This window comes from Rhinolophus hipposideros (genome assembly GCF_964194185.1).
Source record: "Rhinolophus hipposideros genome assembly, chromosome: X".
Taxonomy (NCBI): Eukaryota; Metazoa; Chordata; class Mammalia; order Chiroptera; family Rhinolophidae; genus Rhinolophus; species Rhinolophus hipposideros.
In genome coordinates, this window is record NC_138046.1 from 109665940 (window position 1) to 109681095 (window position 15156).

A 15156-nucleotide genomic window follows, 5' to 3' on the forward strand; every position below is an offset into this window, starting at 1 on the left:
AACATATCTATCATTTAAGAGAAAAACAATTTCCCCTCTAATTTTACCCTCAAAACAATTGGAAAAGAGGCTAAGAAAATAAAAGAGGATGAAGAATTGAAGGTACTAAGTTTATTATTTTCAGAAGCACACAAGGTATGAATTTTATAAATTCATGTTAAAGCTGATGAAACAGAATTTTTTTATTGGTTTCAGGTGTACAAAACAATGTAATAGTCAGACATTTACACCCCTCACAAAGTGATAACCCCCTCCCCCAATCTCCTACCCCTCCGACATCGTATATAGCTGTTACAGTTCCAGTGACTCTATTCCCTACGCTGTACTCCACTTCCTGTGACCACATATATATTAAATTATAGTTGACATTCATTGTTATTCAGCTTCATGAAACAGATAATTTTATCAAATTATCTCACCTTGTTTCCCAATTTAAATACTTCTTCCAGATTGGTGCTATTGGTGTTTATCATAATTGAATCTGTATCTCCATAAATAACTTCAAGATTCATCTAAAGAAAAGCAAAAATTACAAAAATTAACAACTAAAACATGATGACCATTATGCACAATGAAACTCAAGATTTTCCATAATACAGAAATTACAGGTTCCACTGATTTTTCAAAAGGTTATATTTATTCTTATCCGTATTGTCAGGAGTGTACAATTGAAGATTAAGCCCCAGTAAAAGAGAAAGATGAACACTGCCACATTAAAAAAAAAAAAACTCCCTAATTTTCTTAAACAGATATTAGAGTGGCAGGGGAAGTGTCTAGTTTCAGCTGAAACAAAATGTGGAACTGAATAACATTACCCACTGTACCAAAAGCTTAGTGGTCATGGCAATTTATGAAGCAGAAACATAATGGGTTTTTAAAATTCAGAGGCACAAATCCATATTAAATTCTTAACAGTCTCCAACAGTATTTAGTAGAATATGAAGAGTGCCAAAAAAAATCAATCATAGCAAACAACACTAGAGCACATAAAGTATAAAGGCCTGGGAGTAAACTCTAATTAGCACTGTTACTAATTTGCTTGAAACACTCATATATAGGCTTCAAGCGGCGGCTACATCAGATCAGTGTTAGTAAAAGAAAAAAGCTATAATCCATTAAGAGGGCTTATAAACGTAAACTAGACATTCTCAGAAGCCATTTTCAGTCTGTTTGGGTTGCAGTTTTCCATGAATACAAACATGTGACTAGGTGTGATGTTTAAGAGTTGTCATATGATGAGGAGAACGTTCAACATTACCTTCTGCACCATGTCTTTCGTATGCATCAAAATCTAAAAGGAAACAAAAAAGTCCAGATTAATGCCTTAGATCAGGAGTGTCCAAACTTTTTTCAACGGTTTTCACCAAGGACCATATGCCATAAAACACACAAACAGCCGGGCCAACACTCGAGGTGAAGTACGCATTGCCTCACCTGGTTCATTTACATAAACTAAATATATTTTTGGAATTTGCTGCGGGCCACTTAACAATGGATTGCGGGCCGCAGTTGGCCCGGGGGCCGCAGTCTGGACACCCCTGCCTTATATAATTACAAAAACATAACTATGAGCACATAGATAGGTAGCCCAATGATTTTCCACATATTATTAAAGCTCTTGATGGTTTTCTAACTACAACTCTCAAAGTAACAGTAACACCAACATAATCTAAAAATAAGTTTGCTTCTACACTGATTCTTAGTCAGAGATATGTAAGCAGATCTATGTAAAGATCTCTTTAATAAACATGCATAATAAAAATGCACTAAGTCCTCAGTTAATGTCGTCAATAGGTTCCTTGGAAACTGTGACTTTAAGTGAAATGATGTATTAGCCAACGTTACCATAGGGTAGTAGATATAAACAAGAGTTAAGTTCCTATGGTATAATCCTGGTCACAAAACATCACCAAACTTCAAAATAAAGACCCCAAAACGCGTCATGCTAAACACTGAAATAAATGTGACCTATATACATTTAAGAAAGAGGAATAAAAACAAGTAAGATACTGATTTTCTAACCCACTTATTGCGGCTCAGGGTTGTGGGTGGCTGGAGCCTCTCCCAGCAGCTCAGTGTCCCAGGCAGGACCCCACTCTGGACAGGACACCCTTGTATCACAGGGCCACTCACACATCCCACCCTCACTCTGACTGGGAGAATTCAGACGTGCCAATTCACCTCACGTGCACATCTTTGGGATATGGGAGGAAACTGAAGTCCCTGGAGAAAACCTACACAGACATGGGGAGAACGTGCAAACTCCACACAGGGGCCCCAGCAGGAATGATTTTTTTTTCTCATCAACATTATAATGAAACGATAAACAAAACAGTGTTATTCAAGGACCTGCTGTATCACTTTGTAACATGGCAAAAAGGCATACTATTCTCATTACTAACATTTAAATAGAACTGCATGGCTTAAAAAAAAACAAAGCTTGACAGAGCATTTCAAATCTGGCAATCCTTTTTTTTTTAATTAGTTTCAGGTGTACGAAACAATGTAACAGACATTTACACCCCTCACAAAGTGATAACCCCCCAGTCTACTATCCCTCTGACATCGTATATAACTGTTATAGTTCCACTGACTTTATCCCCTATGCTGTACTCCACATCCTGTGACTATATATATATTAAGTTATAGTTGGCATTCAATATTATTCAGCTTCAGGTGTACAGCGCAGTGGTCAGGCATCTACAAAATCTGGCAATTCTTACTCATGGTATTCAGGATCTTAAAAAGTAAGTAAATAAATATACATGTGATTTAAATTTCTTCTCTAGACTAAATTTCTTGAAGACAGAAAGTAGACCTTCATTGTAGCCCCTGGACCTAGCACAGTGCCCAGTACAAAGGTGGAGCTCATACATTCAGTGAATGAAGACAAACATATAGATAATATCTTTAGATAGGCCTGTCCCCAGGCCCATATAGCTATAAGACTAGAGACATAGGCTATAATGTGGACATAGATAAAAACAGATATAAATGATCTTGAACCACATCAGAAGTAACATTTAACAAATTAAGGCCTCTTAAAAAGTAATATAACAAGCACTCTGTATCCGTATCACTCTCTTCCTCCCTCCCACTCCCCCTTCCCCCCTCCCCTCCAGAGAGACAGAGAGAGAGAGAGAGAGAGAGAGAGAGAGAGAGAGAGAGAGAGAGAGAGTCCAGATACTGTGCTGCGAGCTTCTCCTGCATTTTCTCCTCTCATTCTCTAAGGTCCCCAAGAGATAACTACCATTAATATCCCCATTTGTTGGATGCAAAAAAACAAAACGAAGTAATTAGTTTGTCCCAGTAAGTCACGTCTCAAGGATAAGAACCCAGGCCCTCTGACTCCAGAGTATGGGGTCATAGTCACTTAATGCTCTTTTTGCTTCACTATGACCCATCATCTAGAGCATCGATCTAAACCAGAAGTCACTTTTCTAAAGGGCCAGATACATTTACTTCTTCATTTATAGGTTTTTCTACCTCCCATAGCCCTCAATGTCAACTAAGCCCAAACCTCATGACATCACTTCTGTCTTTCTTGTCCTTCGTATCACAGAGCCCCATAAATCCTGACCTTAGGATAGCGTTTATATCTACCCTTTCCTTTCCATTTCCACTGCCCCTCCCCTTTCTTACTGTCTTCCAATTTTGTTCAGGCATTCCTTGTCCTCTGTTCTTAGGGGAGGAAGCCCTCCCCCTGCCCTGGGGGTGGTGGGTGGTGGTGAACACCACCATTAGGCTAACCAGAGGTTTTAACAGTGTCCATACAGTGGGTCACCTGTGGTTCTCTTTTAAAATACCATTACCCAACATTGTTTTAACAGCTCTCAAGATGATTCTTATGTGGCAGGCGTGGTGAAGGACAACTGGCCTAAGATAATCATGGTAATCCCATTCTGGAAACTGTTTTTAGTTGACAGTATGTCCCCTCCCCAACTAAACCACAAGCTCCTAGAGGTCATATTTGTGCCAAACACCAGGCTTCACATATAACAGGCACGTAAAACACTGTTTGCTAGCTGACTGATAGGTCTCATAGTAATCCCAGTTACTTTTCTACTAGGCACTAAAATGCAGTTAACTTAATAAAAAACATCCACTCTCCTCCACTTCATCTTCATCTTTAAACATTTAAATTACAGAGAAATGCATTGTGGGAGAATACCTGACAATTCCTTTGGGCAAAGGGCAATAAGGAGATCAACCCAAGTCAAGTTTATCACAGTGAGGACAGAACTACTTATCACAGAGCTCTCGTCACCCTCTGCCCCTTACACCCTGCTAAGCTAAGCTTTCCTCACCACAAGGGACAACTCCACCAGGTAACCGTCACGTGCCAAGTAAAATACCTCAGGAGTAATCTGTCGACCTTTTACTGCAACTCTGCATATGCAGTGACTGATTTCTTCTATTCTTCTTTCAATACTATGAATCAAACCACCCCATCCCTGCATGCACCTCCGACGTGAACTGGCAGCCTTCCCCTTTCAAGTCCATCACCCACCCGCACTCCTGCCACCAACTCACAACCATTTCCAAACATAATCTGAGGGCTGCTACAAAAACGATTTTCTCTTCAGTGGCAAAAACCTCTTGGTGGATGTTTTGCACAGAAATGGTTGAAAACTAAGCAAACTATAAACACTATACTGGCACTATGTTTTTTTAACCTAACTCTTTATCTTAGAGCTCATTCCACATGCACACATAATGGGCTGCCTTGTTCCTTTTTAATGACTGCATAGTATTTCATTGTATGAATCAGTCAGGATACACTTAACTAGTGCTCTATTACTGAATATGTATGTTATTTCTAATCTTTACCTTTATACCCCACTTCAACAAATGATCCTCACACACATGGCATCTGCCAATCTGCCCGCAAAAAGATAAACTCCTACAAGAGGACTTACTGAGTTAAAGGTTATATACTTTACATTTTTGACGTAGTCCAATAGCTCTCCACAGAAGTCATACCAATTTCTGTGGATACTTTTAAACAACACCATCTTTTCAGTGGACCCCAACAGCAGCGGATGGCAATGCTTTGTTTCAGGCTCAAGGTCCTCACCATAGCTCGTCAACACTTTAGTCCATTCTATACCAGACGACCCACAACCAAGATGACCCGTACCTCTCATGCTTCTTCACCAAGTAGTTCTAGATGGTGGCTACCACAGGGCCTTATCCAGTCCAATGCTTACCCAAGTACCAATGAGCAGGGTCAGCGCACAGCTGCCCTGGATTCAAATGCTTACTGAGGAGGACTCAGCTGTTGGGCAGCCAGCGGACTACCAAGTTGGCAGGACCTAGTACTAGGTACAGGGTAGCTAGTAGTGAGTATTTGTAGAATGCTGAATGAATAATCCTAAGGGGTAGACAGTATTATAAGGCCCATTCTTCACAGATGAGGAAAATTAGGCTCTGTGATTTGCCCAAAGTAACAGACCTAGTCAAGAGCTTGATTAGAAGTTGGACCTTACGCTTCATTTTCTTTTCATTGTGTCTCATTGCCTTGTTCAAAAGCCTATACCACATGAATGTTCTGGAAGCCAACAATCCAAGACTTATACATTAGAGATATTTTCCCCATTAAGGAAATGCATTTTATAAAAAAGCCACAGGTATCCAGAAAGGTCTACTGGACACGAGGTACAGTGATTACAAAATGACCGCTCATAAGTTCACTTCAAAGTGACAAGCCTAATATTAAAACTACCCATTCTGACAGGAAATCATTTTGTAAGTGCCAACAGCTAGAAAATAGGGCTATAAAGGCTTGCTAAATTCATTAATAAGGCAGTCTACAGTTATCTGATTTCACAGCAACACCTGCATATTTATCTACTCATTACCAATTGGATGATGGAATTTTTTCAAGCACATTTCAAAAATCTGCCAACTTCAAGTGTAAAAAAATAAACTTTGTGGTTAATTTTTCCTTTAACAAAGTACAGCTGTTGAGAATAATTGTTCAAGATCTTACCCTGTAATGTCAACTGCAGCAGAACAAAGAGTATTTAATTAGCAAATCTATCCAGTAATTCAACACCTATTATATAAAATGCCTTCGTGATTTTATTCAGGATAATTTGCTAAGAGGGTTATTACTGACATTCAGATGGAATTTAAAATTCCTACGCAAGTCGAGTCATAATAGCAGTAATGATCTCCCCAATCAGGAGATTCGGTGTCACACAAGGCTCTCTTGCAATGCAGCAGCCGATTTCCTGACTTCTTAATTCCTGGGCTCAGCTCAGTGAGAGCCCTTCATGCCGATATTTCAGTCAGCAATACATCTTTAATGGGACTCTATTAAAATAACTAGAACAAAAATGACTTTTTTTTTTGGTTAAAGAGAATGACAGCACTGCCATCATATCAATCATTGCAGGCTTTGCAGAACAGTACCGTTAGGGGAGAAGAGGAGGGGGAAACAGGAAAGGAGTGGGGCTGGGGGTGAGGAGCGCAATAATTAAAATAATACGAAGACGTGTTTTAACCCCAACCTGGGCCTCTGAAGGCTGGTGAAGGGTGGTGGGGACTCAAAAGGAAATGTAAATGTATTTCACAAAAGGGTTTCCTGAAGAAAAGAATTCGTCCAGAAATACACCCAGGATGTGGGTTACTAAGCAGAACCAGCATGTTTATTACACCAGGGTCAATGGCGGCAGTGACCTAAGACCAATTCCTACCGAAGTGTGTATTTACAGGTTCTAATGTACAGGCCAGGATAAAGCCGTGGTCTTTATTTTTCGTTAGAACAGAATACTGGTGTCTTGCAATGCATTCAAAGGTTATGAAACGTTTTTGGATGTTATTATAGACTGAAACAGTGTTTATTAATACTAAATGAGAGAAAACACCAGTTAAAAAAAAACACGTTTCGAGCTCCTATTCCAAAAGCGTATGTCTATTATAGTGATCTCTACTATCAAGAAACCCATTTTGGTATATGATGCAGCTATTAAACACAACAGAAATCCTACAGGTTAAGAAAATGTTGGATAAGGTCAAATTCTAACAAATAATGTATGAACAGAATGACAACTGAAATCTCAGTGGCTTTAGGATATTTCTGTTACTCATGACATGAAATTAGAAATAAACTGGAAAGTTTCTTTAAAAATACATTAGCATAATAGGGGTAGCAAATGAATGGTTTTGAAGGATGGGGAAGAGAGAAGTATTAGAAATATAAATATTATGATATTTCGTAATCCAACCATTATCTAAGCTTTCCCTATTCCCAATTTCAGCAGTTTCCAAGGAGGACTCAGTGTTACTCATTTCTCCCACTTGGTGAACACTTATTTCATCCTCATTATACTAGACTGCCTCTTTCCTAGTTTCCTATTCCCTATTATTCTTAGATATGTGTCTTCTCTATAAGATGCTCAATGAGGAAGGGCTCTGGATTTGATAAGCACCCTACTTTCTGTCTCTACCACCTTCCTCCTGTGACACGGGGTTCCTTACTGCCCTAAACCTTAGTTTTACCTTCTTTACAATTGGGATAATACCGTGTTTCCCCCAAAATAAGACCTACCCCAAAAATAAGCCATAGTTAAGATCATCAGCCAGACAGATGCATTTAGTACGTTATGATGAAATTCCAGAAGAAAATTACATGACTGTATTTGAATAAATGTAGATTGTTGTACATGAAAAAATAAGACAACCCCTGAAAATATGCCCTAACGCACCTTTTGTAGCAAAAATTAATATAAGACCCAGTCTTATTTTCGGGACACGGTACTACCACCTAGTTCCCTGAGCTAGGTAGGAATACAAAGAATTGTATGCTGAAAATATGCTTTGCAATGATAAAACATTATACATACAAATCTAAGTTTAAAAAGTCAGTGGTCTGAAATCTGAGTACTGGTTTAAACTGCCAATGACCAGCTAAGTGATTTGCGAACAAGCTGGTTTCCTTTTCCAGGTTTCAGCATCCTCATTTATAAAATGAAGAGGTAGAGATTCCTCTCAGATCTAAAAATCTAAGAATCCGAGTTTAACATGTAGCGATACTTCTTCTTTACACCTAGTTGTTGTGTTTTCCAACCACATTCATTTCTTTAACATTAGGAAAAGGAGGCACTAAGATGTCCAACAAAGATAATTACATTACAAGAATACATTTCCATATTCAAGGTTGCTTTTGAGGGCTATGTGGTTGCAAAACTACTAGAACTATGTAAGCTTTCACAAGGTGTCTCCATGCATCTTTATACACTTAACATAAGTGGGTGAGTATACTTACAGTACATAAAAACACCCCACACCCTCTGATGAGATCTTCCCCCCGACCAGATGAATATATAAACATTCACATATGTACATCAGGCTTTCTCAACCTTGACAGTACTGACGTTTTGGGCTGGATAATTCTTTGTCATGAGGGGCTGTCCCAGTAGCATGCATGTGCGTGCGTGCACGCCAGCGCACGGACATATATACACACTCTCCAGCTGTGACAACTAAAATTGTCTTCAGATATTGCCAAATGTTTCGTGGAGGAAATTGCCTCTGGCTGAGAATCAGTGATACGACACTAATGACTCACTGCTTTTTCTCTCTAGGCCCGTGCTCAACTGTCTGTCCCATAAGCATTCATTCTACACTCCATCCATCGCCTCTGAACCTTCAACCAGCTCCAAATATGACAAATGTCCCCTCCAAGGGCTTTCCACTAAAACGAAGGACTAACTTCCTTTCTAATCCAATGGGCTAAGAAGTCTCACTGTATCTGTCCAGTGGGACCCCCTCCCAATGGACTGTCCCTCCTCCAGGCCCTCATCACCTGTCTCCAGCATCACTACCTTCCAAGCCATTCTTCACACTTCACCAGCATTCTTTCTAAAATATACTGTTTGAAATGAAGTTCAAACACCTTAGCTTGACCCAACACTCACACTCTAGTGGAAGCCCACCTCATCTTCTAATGCTTCCCATATGCGTCCTTCAATCTAGCCTTCCCAAAATATTTTGAGTTCACTGAATAAGCCATGCTCTATCTTTGCTTCTGTGCTTTTCACATGCTTTTTCCCACAGTGGCTAAAAGCATAGGTTCAGAAGTTGGGCTGTGTGATGGTAATTTTATTTGTCAATCTGGCTAGGCCTTGACAGCCAGATGTGTGGTCAAACACCAGTCTACACGTTGCCGTGAAGGTATATATTTTTTTACATGAGATTAACATTTAAATCAGTAGACTTTGAGCAAAGCAGATTACTCACCATAATGTGGGTGGGCCTCATCCAATCAGTTGAAGGCCTTCAGAGAAAAAGACTGAGGTCCCCAAGAAAGACAGAACCCTGCTACAGACTGCCTTTGGGCTCGAGCTGAAACATCAACTCATGTTCCATATCTTTGAGTCTCCAGCCTGCCAGCCTGCCCTGCAGATTTCAGACTTGCCAGCATCCCCATTCACATGAACCAATTCCTTTATAACCAATTCCCGCCGCCCGCCCACCACACACACCCTATTGGCTCTGTTTCTCTGGAGAACCCTGACTAACACAGGCTACCTGAGTCTGAAGCCAAACAGCACTGCTTATACGCGTACATTGTGTGACCTTGGGCACACAATATAACCTCTAAGCCTCCAATTCCTTGACTGTAGGATGGAGATAATAGCTGCAGCTTCCTTACAATAGGGCTACTGTGAGCATTCAATGTAACACATATGTAAAGAGTTTTGTACAGTTTCTGGTACGTAAATGCTCAGTAAATGTTAGGTATTTTATTATTACCTAACATCTACTTATTTCACAAGGAACTAGGCACTGTCAAAAAAGCCTCTCTGTACTGTGGATGCCTGATCATGGCATTGTACACCAGAGGCTGGGCATTGATGAATGCCAACTATAATTTTATATATGTGGTGTGGTGGCTCGGTGTGGGGTCGGGGGAGTGGTGGGTGGAGGGAGGGGGGTTCACAGTGTGAGGGATGTGAATGATGAACGTCTAAGTATTACCTTGTCTTGTACACCTGAAACTAATAAAAATAAATAAATAAATAAATAAGCAAGCCTCTCTGGCTTCTTCAACCCAATGTTACCGAGTATGTTGGTCCAATGTCACCCCCAAAGGACTGTGTGGACACCACAGCACATCACTCTATTATAAAAGGTAAGAATAAGAGACTATAAGCAAATTATAAGCAGAGATCATGTCTTAGCCATTAAATCTAACACAATGCCTGGCATGCAGCAGTAATTCAATAAATATTTATCTTAGGCTCTAGTAAAAGGAGGCAAACCCCAAGTGGTCCAGCTTGAGAAGAGCAAAGCTATGGATTGATAAGCGCATCTCCACAACAGGACCCTATAGCTGGTGACAGAAAGTGGCAATTAAACCCACACACAGTACACATTTAAATGCTAGCTCTTTCCATGCAAGAAATGGAATGAATCAGTTTTAATTCCACCTTCAAACACAACCCATGTTAGATAAACAAATATTCACTCAAGAGAAATGAATTTCTACCCCAATGATAAAGGCCCGTTAATTATAAACTTGACTAAAAGTATACCTCTCCCGTACAACTCTTGTTTCTAGATAAACTGATTTTGTTTTAAATCCTTAATTTACAACCTAGACCTTCTGTTAGCTCATGTGTAAAGAATATAAAACACGTTGAATAAACAAAGCTTTCTGAAAGGTTTCTCCTCCCCAACAGACACGTTTAATGATATTTATGAGTCTTCTCTCAATTACTGCCCCACAATTTGACAGGGCTCTAATTTTTATCGAAAAACATTAAGTACCACAAATTGTGGCTTTAAATACGTGAAATGAAAAGTGAACTTCTCCCTTGTCTTCTAATTTTTTGCCCTGAAATATTTATTCACCTTGTGGATTTTTGTTTTTTAAATCCACTTTACATGTTGACTTTTAAGACACTCTTGTTTTCATCTTTAAAGGAACCTTCCTTTCACGACATTCTTATTCTCCATTCCTTCTCCACTCTAACTGCCAGTTTAGAAACTCACGTGCCATACGTTTCCCTTACGTGCATTATTGCCATACTTGGGATTATGTCTGACACAGAACCCTGGAGAGCTTGTAGAGCTGGCTTAGAAGCACACTTGAGCCAAATCTACTCACTGACACAAGAGTTCAAGCACAAGCCTACACTCTTAAATATTAAATTCCCAGGGGGAAAAAAACCCTAGGACACTAATATTAAAACTAGAGCAAGAGATATTAACCTAAGGTCAAGAAATTTGAAAACCCCTGAAACTAAGGAAGAATTTGAATGTGTGCCTCTATGCATTTTTCTATGAAGAGGACTCACATATTTCATCACATTTGAAGTTCTGATTTGTTTAAATATAAGTACCATTGCAGATGCTCCAATTAGCCATAAAAATAGAGCTTTCGGAATTCTTAGAATTCACGTAATGTCCATGAGAGTAGAAATACCCCCCCCCCAAATGTCTCTGCCTCTTGCTTCGGAGCTGGGTGATTTCAGCCCCTACACAGTATTTTCTCTCACAGGAAAACATGTACGTGTCCAAAGGCTCAGAGCTTTGGCTCCCTGATTGACTCCTCAAATAAATCTTCTGGGGGGCTAATTAAGACACGGCCAAACTATGTCCGCGCTTTAGTGAACATCAGCGCTCAGGCAAGTTTCACAGAACTTGATTAAAATTGACTCAAAGTGTCTTACTTCAGTAATCACTTAGACAGAATGAATTTTACATTAGTGGGATCAAGCATGTAGCAGGCCTCAGTGGAAATGAAAAGGGCTTATAGTAATAGGATTTATAAATCCAGCCATTAGGTTAATGGCTAAATGATTTGCATGTAACTTTCTCCCCCACTCTGCCTTCCCTCACCCTTTAACTCAGGAAAAACTATGCTTGGCATTTTCCACTGCAATGCCATACTCAAAGGAAATAGCCTTTCTATTTTGGGACATTCTAATTTCTAATAATGGCTTGGGTAGCTACCATTAACTCTTTCAAAGCACAAATAATTGACTAATAAAATTAAGCATTCTATAAGGCCTGAAAGTGCTTAATTGATCATAATTGTCTATTTGAGAAGAAGGCGTCAGGCTGGCTATGCTCACATAATGAAGTTGGGCGATTCTGAAGCACTGCAATCAAGATAATACTTGCAGCTAAAAAGGACATTAGCATTTTCTGGAATTTGTAACATTTTCTTTATAACTGAGGTCATGGGAAACTCTGACTAGAAAACTTGGAGCTCTTGGCCCCCACGAATGGCAGATTTGACAAAGGTTGCCACTTGTCATTACTAAACACCTGGCCTGAAGCGCAACCCTGGAAGGGCACCTTGTTGGTGGTCTGGAGGACAATCTCAGCCTGGAGAGTGACCAAAGTATTGCTGTCACCATTCTTTTTAATTTTTTTTATTTAAATGAGTTTTTCCGGGACCCATCAGCTCCAAGTCAAGTAGTTGTTTCCATCTAGTTGTGGAGGGTGCAGCTCACAGTGGCCCAGGTGGGGATTGAGCCAGCAACCGTGGTGTTAAGAGCACCGTGCTCTAACCAACTGAGCTAACTGGCTGCCCTGCTGTCACCATTCTGATGGAAACACTTTTTATTTCTGGAAAGCTCCTTTTGAGGATGATAAAACAGTCATGGTGCTGTTCATCATTACTCTCTGCTTTGAGAGAGGGCAGAAGAGAGAGAACTTTGCAGCCCAACACCTCGGGGGGCAATTCCCTCACTCAGAACCAGGACTAAAGACTAAATTCTGTTCTATAATGACCACACTTCCTTCATGCCCTCCTACAGCAACTCTATTTCTTACAAAATGTCCTTTGTCCTCCTCCCCTCTTTTATTAGAAGTTCAGAAAACAGATTATGTGAGCTAGCTATGATTAAAATGCACTGGGTTCTCAATTCAAAGAAAAATCTTCAGAAAGATGGTCTCGTTTTAGGGAAACATAAATGGGGCATGCCTCCAGAATGCTTCTGTATATTTAAGGATCAACCACATAATGCATTCCCATTTATCAGTCACTTTTTCTCCTATCCCATCATCGTCTATACTTTCTCTGAGAAGAACCCAGAGAAATTTGGAAAGAGACAGATAAATACTACATCCTAGAGGATGTAGGTGCAGAACATGAAGAAGACAAACTATCAATACATAAGCTATATGAGATTTGGCTAAATAACTTCCCCTTTACTTTTCAACTTCATTGTATTCCCACTCTCTAATCTGGCCAAAGCTCAAGAATTTGATATGAATTATAGGAAGCACTGTTATATTCTTTTCATTTAGAACCTCAAAGAGTTATTCATTCACACACCAACAAGTATTTACTGAGCAGCTCTCGTGCTAGGTGGAAGGGAACACTGAAGTGAATGATTCAGACATGATCCCTTCCCTCTACAGTGTGTAATACCTAGTGGAGAACGAAATGTGCAATTGGAAACAGATATACATATATACATACACACACACATGCATAATAGGAGCCCCTGGGGTGGGAGTCAGAGAAAAGCTCATGGAAGCAGACTATATATAAGGAGAAGGTGAGCTACAGGGAGTAATAGGAAAAAGGGGATGGGGGAAGAATATGAAGATCGAAAGGACAAAGGGAAATTCTCAATGGAGGTTAAAGAACATTAAGTTTTCAAAAAAAATAAAAAGGTTTTTTTGGAATGAGAAGAAAAGAAAAAGTATGGCGGAGGCTAGAATGCTCAGGAAAGTGGAAAGAAGGCAGGAGAGGCCCAATGAGAAGGGCCTTCTCAGTTATGATAAGGATTTTAAACTGAGTGACATATTCAGAAGAGGTCTCTCTGGCTCTAAAACATGTAGAGAATACATGTGGTGGGGGCAGCGTCCAGGGAGAAGTGATGGGGCTTCAACAGCATAACTGCCATTGCACTGGAGATAGTCACAGGTATTTAGGAAGTGGAAGCGACAGGACTTGGCAACTGGCTGGATTTGGGGCATGAGGAAGAGGCAGGAGTCAAGGATGAGACCCACGATTCCGGCTGAACAACTGGGCCGGCAGTGCCCATGGAGACAGGAAATCCCGGGAAGGGAACAGGTTGGGGAGCAGAACCAGAAGGGCAGTTTGGGAATTGATGACTATGTGATGTCTGGAGATCACAGGGAGGCAGGTGGAGCTGAGATGCTCCACGGAGGGGACGCGGGGAGTTCCAGGTACAGGAGTTGCCATGCTCAACGGAGGTGCAATATATGGTTTAAATCAGAGCAACGTTGGCACGCAGACAGTAACAGAGCCCGTTGAAACAAATGGCACAGCTCCCAAAGGGGCAACAGGAGAAAAGGGAGATGAGGCAAGCTGGTACCCAAACTAAGGTCATGGTGCTCCACGGCTCTCCTGATCCCTCATTCCTCCTCCAGCACCTTCCTTTCCCTTTCAGCTATCAGATCTCCATTCTTTCTGTCACAATTGGCAGGTGTCACACAATCCAGTGGCCACTGGCAAATCTGACTGCAGGCTGCCACTCAGACAGCCAGGCACCACACACTGACCTTGAACGAGAACACTCCCAACAGGTGGCTAGCGCCTAATACAAATAATTGTATTAAGCCTCCGAACAAGGTCAAAAAGGAGGAGCACCTTCCCTTTTTATTGAGCAACCAAAACAGCTACACAGGCCGCGGCTCAACAAACAGCAAGCAACAGCTCTGCACTGGTTCCCCTCCTTGAGGCAGTGACGGGCTGGCTCAACAGGAAGACTGAACACCAATCAAGTCACTTCACAAGTAAAGAGCCCCCTATAGCTTAGACCTGACCATCCTTTTCCTGCCTATCTTCTGCGTGTGCGAGGGGGGAGGGCGTTTGTTCTTACGTCAAGTTTGGTGCCACTGATCAGCAGTTCCGATTTATACTTATCCGATAAACGAAAAGTAACCGTGGGGAGAGGATCCCCCTAGTTTCCAAAGAATATTCTCCACACCCTTTGAGAAAAACTAGCCAAGTCGTAAGTGATTAAATGAATTGCCTTTGTCACTAATTCGCTTTGATAACATCAAATGCCTCACAGTTCTCGTGGACCTTTGACCTCAGAGCAAGCCACTCTTTTGACAGGGCAGACAGCTGTAGCACAGGCGGTGGGAGGGGCCTGCACAACCTCCCAAAAGACAACAGCTTCCTCAAGGCCCAGAAATTCCACTGGGTGGAAAGGA

General features: G+C 40.8%; 1 protein-coding gene across 3 annotated transcripts in view; it reads right to left on the reverse strand.

Moving 5' to 3' along the window:
* The window catches only part of POLA1 (DNA polymerase alpha 1, catalytic subunit), a 282912-nt gene that overhangs the window by 170188 nt on the left and 97568 nt on the right, over nt 1-15156 (reverse strand). For all 3 annotated transcript variants that reach the window (XM_081042752.1, XM_081042753.1, XM_081042754.1), the window contains exons 27-28: nt 1259-1291; nt 420-512 (exon numbers count right to left, since the gene is read on the reverse strand). In XM_081042752.1, the coding sequence (XP_080898878.1) occupies nt 420-512; nt 1259-1291 (126 nt within the window). The remainder of the gene's footprint in view (nt 1-419; nt 513-1258; nt 1292-15156) is intronic.